At 44.8% G+C, this 6,920-nt stretch overlaps 1 protein-coding gene across 1 annotated transcript; it reads left to right on the forward strand.

Moving 5' to 3' along the window:
* Positions 1–229: 229 nt before the first annotated feature.
* LOC119400808 (uncharacterized) lies at positions 230–1,816 on the forward strand. The gene is made up of 3 exons (XM_037667747.2): positions 230–340; positions 713–1,332; positions 1,588–1,816. The coding sequence occupies exons 1-3, from the start codon at positions 236–238 to the stop codon at positions 1,814–1,816; spliced, it is 954 nt and encodes a 317-aa protein (XP_037523675.1). The 5' UTR covers positions 230–235.
* The last annotated feature ends 5,104 nt before the right edge of the window (positions 1,817–6,920 follow it).

A 6,920-nucleotide genomic window follows, 5' to 3' on the forward strand; every position in this document is an offset into this window, starting at 1 on the left:
GGTAGTGATCCATTGTGTAACTGCGCAAAAAACGAACTGTGACACAACAGGAGAGGAAAGAACAAACAGGCGCAGACTCAGATTGCTTATGAATTATCAGCCGGGGTTATCAGCCGCACTGTACTTGGAGCCGCTGGATTTTCCCGAATTCAACAGATCTGCAATGCTCCTGGATCCGCCGGACAACTACCTTGTTTTCGATTAAACCTGGTTGACGCTGTCGCCATCGTCATCGATGATTGTGCCGACTATAACAGAGCTACTATTGCCGGCGGCGCTCTGTGGGCTCGGCGGCTGTGCACCAACGCAGACCGCTAATCCATTCACTCTTATTATGCAGGTGTTTGAGTTCGCATTTATGCGCATGCTGCTTTCCGTTGTTCTGCCGGCTTCTTTGACCACTGCGCTGCAGTATCAACCCTGTTCCGGCGAAAGTGGCGCGTTTGCCTGCCACACCTTCCTGGTTTTTGCCAAAGGGTTATCAGCCGCACCGTACTTGGAGCCGCTGGATTTTCCCGAATTCAACAGATCTGCAATCCTCCTGGATCCGCCGGACAACTACCTAGTTTTCGATTAAACCTGGTCGACGCTGTCGCTATCGTCATCAATGATTGTGCCGACTATAAAAGAGCTACCATTGCCGGTGGCGCTCTGTGGGCTCGGCGGCTGTGCACCAACGCAGATCGCTAATCTATTCACTCTTATTATGCAGGTTAGTAAACTTAGTCTCTTTACTAAGAAGTCTAGTAATTACCTGCTGTTTCAGCTGCCGAGACCACACTGCTGCGTTTTTGTTGCACTTGAGTGTTCTCGTGTGATTCGTGCCTTGTTGATGATGTCGGGCGATGTAGAGAGCAACCCGGGTCCTACCTCTAATGCTGTACTAACTGAACTGCAGAAATTATCTGCCGGTCAGACGGAATTAATCAGTCAGGTGCAGGACCTTAAGTCTCATCTATTATCTACAGATAAATCAATCACAGACCTCACTAGACTTATGACTAATCTAGAAGGGCACTATCAAAATATTCTTTCCTTGCGTTCTGACGTGGAAGCGCTGAGAATAGGCACCGCTCACGTGACTGACCAATTGCACAAAATTGAAGCGCGCGCGGATGATGCTGAAAATCATTCTCGGCGCAATAATCTCATCTTTTATGGGCTTCCTGAATCAACAGGGTTAGAGCCGTTTGCCCATGTTGAACAGCTTGCCATCAACCACTGCCGTGACCATCTGGGTATATCAACTGAACCAAAAAAACTTGAGCGCGCGCATCGCCTGGGTCGCCTCAGGGATGTTAACCGTCATCGTCCCATAATAGCTAAGTTCACCTTCCGTAAAACAAATTAATAATAATATCTGGGGTTTAACATCCCAAAACCAGGATATGATTATGAGAGACGCCGTAGTGGAGGGCTCCGGAAATTTCGACCACCTGGGGTTCTTTAACGTGCACCTAAATCTAAGTACACGGGCCTCAAACATTTTCGCCTCCATCGAAAATGCAGCCGCCGCGGCCGGGATTCGATCCCGCGACCTTCTGGTCAGCAGTCGAGCGCCATAACCACTAGACCACCGTGGCGGGGCTTCCGTAAAACAAAAGAAGTGATTCTTTCTAACGGACGGAAATTTAAGGGAACCACTTTCAGCGTTGGTGAAGACTTTTCTCGTCCTGTCCAAAACATCTGCCGGCATCTGATTGCCTTCGCTAAAGCTAAATCGCTGCCTTTCTCCATAAACTACAAAACACTGCTAATGGGTCACAAGCGCTATGTCTACGACGAGCAATCACAAACTGTCAGGGAAGCATCATAGCGGTTACCTCGGCGTAAATCCACCCGGCACACCGCCACGCCTCAGTCTAACCTGTCACTTGCTGTAGTCTTTGCCAACGCACGTAGTTTTTTTCCTAAGCGCGACGATTTTTCTGAGCTTGTTTTATCGCCCAACAGTAATGTAATGGTGATCTGAGACATGGCTAACAAAGGATATAACCGACGCAGAAGTACTAGATTGCTTAGCCGGTTTGGACCGTGCGGGCGCGCGGGGAGGCGGTGTTCTGATCGCCGTGCACCAACAGTTATCGTGCTCGGTGGCCAGGACCGAATCTTCCGAGCTTGAAATTCTTTGGATCGTTTGCCGTGCTTGCCCTCATACCGTCCTTATAGGCGTTTGCTATAGGCCTCCTAATAGTGTCCCAGATTTCACATACAAACTTAACAATAACCTGAGTGAGCTTAGCAAACAGTACTCACGAGCAGAGATACTCCTTTTTGGTGACTTCAATTTTCCTCAAATAGACTGGAATAGTAGCGTCCCGTCAGCTGTGGGCAGTGAGCCCGCCAGAGACTTTGTAGACCTCTGCCTTAATTGCAACCTAACCCAACTTCTATCACAACCGACGCGCGTTACGGAGAGCAATTCCAGCATTTTAGATCTAATACTATAGCTAGTTATCCAGAGAGCTTATCCTTAATAACGTATCTGGCGCGATCAGTGATCACAAGGTAATCCACGCAACTTTTTCGTTTCAACCTGTGAGACGAGACTTAGTCACTAAGTCTTTACTAAGTCACTAAGTCTTTACGACAAAGGCAATTACAGCGCGATAAATAACGAATTAGCCGATTACCTTCCTGAATTCGAGAGAGTAAGCCGCACACGCCCTATTAATGAAAACTGAGACATATTTAAAGATAAATTAGCCACTCTTGTCGAGGGGTTTATTCCGAAAATCACGTTCACCGCAAACCGCAATAAACCATGGTTTACCAATGCACTTCAAAAACTAAAGAACAAGAAGAAACGTCTTTTTCGATCAGCCAAACAATCTGAACTCCTGACTGCATGGAAAAAATATTATGCCGCTGAAGATAATTATCTTAGGGCTATTCGTAACGCCAAGCATTCGTTCTTTCACGATAAGCTACCTAAAATGCTCGCAACCAGCGCTCGTAAATTTTGGCAGATTATGAAACCTCAGGAGATGCGCACGATTAGTGTATTAAATGCGCGTGGCGATGCAGTCAACAACAGTGAATGCGCGAACAATTTTAACGAAGCCTTTTTCTCTGTTTTTACTAATGAAAGTTCAATTCCTGACTTATCTTCACCTCCTTGCACTACCAAGCTTATGTCCCAATTACATTTTGTACAGACGGAATCATTTCGATGATGGAAAATATTAAGCTTTTATCTTCTGCAGGCGTGGATGACATTAACTCAAATCTCCTAATACATATTAAAGATGTGTGTGCCGCGTACCTGACATTGTTATTTTCGCAGTCATTATTAACAAGCATCCTGCCACCAGAGTGGAAAGTGGGCAAGGTCGTTCCAGTCTTCAAATCAGGTAACAGAGACTTGTCACACAATTACCGTCCCATATCATTACGTAGTGTCCCTTGCAAAATCATGGAACATGTCATATATTCCCATATCATCTTCTTGGACTCAATACACTTTTTTCACCCTTGCCAACATGGGTTCCGCGAAGGTTATTCTTGTGAAACGCAGCTGGCCATTTTTCTTCATGACCTGCATTCTAACCTTGACTGTAACATTCAGACTGATGCCCTTTTCCTGGATTTTGCTAAAGCTTTTGATACTGTCCCTCACAAACGCCTAATTCTAAAAATATCTCTGTTAAACTTAGATCCTAACGTACTTGCATGGATAACATCATTCCTGACTAATCGCTCTCAGTTCGTGTTTGTTAATAATCGCTCTTCTAACCGACTACCTGTAACGTCAGGTGTCCCGCAAGGGTCTGTATTAGGACGTCTTCTTTTCCTAATATATATTAACGATCTACCAATGCAAGTATGGTGTAACTTTCGCATGTTTGCAGATGACTGTGTAATTTACCGTTCAGTAACCAACATTCATGACCAAACATTAATTCAGCATGACCTTAACAATATACAAACATGGTGTTATCATTGGCTAATGAACCTTAATTCTAACAAATGCAAGCTCGTTTCCTCTTCTCGCCGCCATAATCCTTTCATGTTTACCTATTCAATCGCTAATACTCCGCTGGAATCAGTTCAATCATTCAAATACCTCGGTGTCACATTGTCCCATGACCTTTCCTTGCGTCATCACACTACTAACATCATTTCGGCTGCTAATAAGTCATTAGGCTTTCTTAGGCGACACTTGCGTCATACTCCGCCACATGTCAAAATACTAGCATATAAATCATTTGTCAGATCGAAGCTCGAATATGCATCTTCCATCTGGAGCCCCCATCAAACATACATCATAAATGACCTCGCATCGCTTCAAAATCGGGTTACCAGGTTCATTCATTCTGCATATTCATATGACATCAGTATTTCATCCTTGAAGGCGGAATCGGGTTTGCAAACGCTTGCCTTCCGCCGACAGGTTGCCACCCTCTCTCTTTTTCATATGTTTTATTTCAGTTCACTGAATCGTCCACCGTACGTCACACCCCGTTCACACATATCTCATCGCACTGGTCATCCTCTTCAAGTCGCACTGCCACGTACCCGGACCATCACATTCCAAGCCTCCTTTTTCATACGAGCAGCAAAAGACTGGAACGGCCTTCCTCACGACATTTCTGCCATCACAAACTCATCTATGTTTTTTGAAGCTATTAAAAGCACCCTTGTATAGTTTTATTAAACACCACCCCTTATGTAATGCCCCTCGATGGAGGTATTTAAGGAAATAAAGTGAAGTGAAATGTGCGCGGCCTCAACAAGTTCCCGCGCTCTTTGATTTTTGTGGCGGAACAACACGCCCCGAGGTCTATGAAACCTGTGTTCAATTACAAATCGGGCCATAAGAAACTGGTAAAAGATGTCAATGCGCTCTCTTGCTTCAGTTATGCGCTGAAGAAGTCCTGCACTCATTTAGTTAAAACCAGTTTTTCTAAGCAGGTGCAAAAACTGAATCAAGCTAGCTTCCCACGGGATGTATTGGTAAAGGTTTGCGAGAAGTTGATCAAGAAGATCAAAAAAGGTCCCGTTGATGGTTGCAACTTGGCGGAGAAGGCGAAGTGCAAAAATTTGTTGTTCTTCCATATGTGCATGGTTTTACCCACTGCTTAAAAAAGGTCGCATCACGATATGACATGCAAGTGGTAATTTTTGCCAGGAACAAGCTATTCACTTTATGTGCCAAGGTAGACCGACGTGTGGCGAATCGACAAATTGTGCAGCAGGATAAATGCAATGTTAGTCATGTTCATAAATATGTATCTTGTATCACCAGTGCTGTCGACTCCATACCCCTGTCTTACAATCGTGTATACGTGGGCCAAATGGGACGATGTCTAAATGTTAGACTTCGGGAACTTTATAATTCTCTGAAAGGCCACTCTGGCCTTCATTTAGCAGCGCATTGTAAGAAATGTGGCTGCTCACCGCTCTTCAGTGACACTTCTGTGTTGTTCCGCCACAAAAATCAAAGAGCGTGTGAACTTGTTGAGGCCGCGCACATTCATAAGCAATCTGAGCCTTGCGTCAGTGTTTCCTCTGTTGCTTTACATGGAAAAGAGTTATGTTATCTTGGTCTTGTATGACGGGCGTGCTATGGTTGATGTGCCCTGGGCTTTTGTTGATATGGGTCCCTCTTGGCTTTTCCTCCTCCCCCTTTGCCCTTTCTTGCTTGTATCATGTCCTTTATATTGCCTTGTACTTGCAATAAAGCTTCAGTCGATAGTCTGGCCTGTCTGTGTTTTCCTCTCCTCTTGTGTCAGCGTCCGTTTTTTGCGCAGCTACATAATAGAGTGTAAGTAACTTTTTTCCGCTGCGACAGTTAAGAAAAATTGTTGTCGAGACGAAAAGATTTCGGAAACAATTGTTTAGATAACTTCTTTAGGCTTTATCCGTTCCAGCAACCGAAGAGTAGTACGCGTAGCTAGATGTGTTAAAGTATTTTTGCCGAAATACTTGCCCTTTCACAATCAACTGTTTTTGAGAAAACTGGCACGTCAAGCTCACACATGGGAATTGCAGGCGTAACATTCCACCTTGGCTTATTGAGCGTCCACCGTATTCGCACCTCCCTGCACAGAAAGTCGTCATGTGTATATGACGGAGGGGGAAAAAGAGAGAGAAACACAATTCTAGAGAAACTCTACTGATGTGGTCTAAGTATGAGTAAGCATTGTTCCACTTGCTTATATTTGCCCTCTTTGATGTTGACGCTGTTAATTTTTGTCATTGCTGTATTTGCTTTGTTTTCACAGCGACGCGACGTACGTGTGGAGACGATCAAGTTGCAGAATGTTTACGCGTGTTCCTTTGTGCGTCTTGCTGTCTTCGTTTCCGCCATTGTCTGCACTCTTACTTTTGTTCAACGTTCCCACTTCTCGCGCTGTATGAATGCTGCTGCAGCGTTCTACACTGCCGTGGTCGGTACAAATATTAAGATATGCAAACTTCTGCAAGTCTGCGTGTTTGGACCACTTTGTAAGACACTCATTTTGTTAGCCTGATGTCGTTTGTTTAGATGCCCTCACCGCAACATTTTCTCCTTTACTTACATAATTATTTGGACATGCTCAGAAGATCGAAGGATCGAGCGCCGACACAATTAGTAAGCCGTGGGTTCGAGTCGTTATTAACTATACACCGCTTGTTTCACCCATGTTGCCATGGGAAACGTGTGGCCTTGCGTTACGAACAGCAGATGCCTTGATTGTCTGTTAGTTCTCATAATGTTGTGTATAACAAAGAAAAACGAGCGCTTAAAACAGTGGTTCTCAGCCATGGATGTTTCGGGACCGCTTGTAAACGGGTGGAAGTGATCAGGGACCTCTTGAATTGAGAGAAAGGAGGGGGGGTGCAGTCATAATTTAGCGAAACATGCGGTGTGAGATAGATGCCTTTTATTTTTCCCTGCCAAAGAAGGGTCAAACTAAAGTGCCATGCCAATCCGA

The sequence above is a fragment of the Rhipicephalus sanguineus genome, chromosome 7 (genome assembly GCF_013339695.2).
Source record: "Rhipicephalus sanguineus isolate Rsan-2018 chromosome 7, BIME_Rsan_1.4, whole genome shotgun sequence".
Lineage (NCBI taxonomy): Eukaryota > Metazoa > Arthropoda > Arachnida > Ixodida > Ixodidae > Rhipicephalus > Rhipicephalus sanguineus.

Excerpts from the sequence above, each read along its gene's own strand:
- LOC119400808 (XM_037667747.2), top strand. The coding sequence starts at position 236 with ATGATTGTGCCGACTATAACAGAGCTACTATTGCCGGCGGCGCTCTGT. Across the intron at positions 341-712 it reads CATTCACTCTTATTATGCAG|GTTAGTAAACTTAGTCTCTT; the intron begins GTGTTTGAGTTC and ends CTTATTATGCAG. Across the intron at positions 1,333-1,587 it reads CCCATAATAGCTAAGTTCAC|CTTCCGTAAAACAAAAGAAG; the intron begins CTTCCGTAAAAC and ends ACCGTGGCGGGG.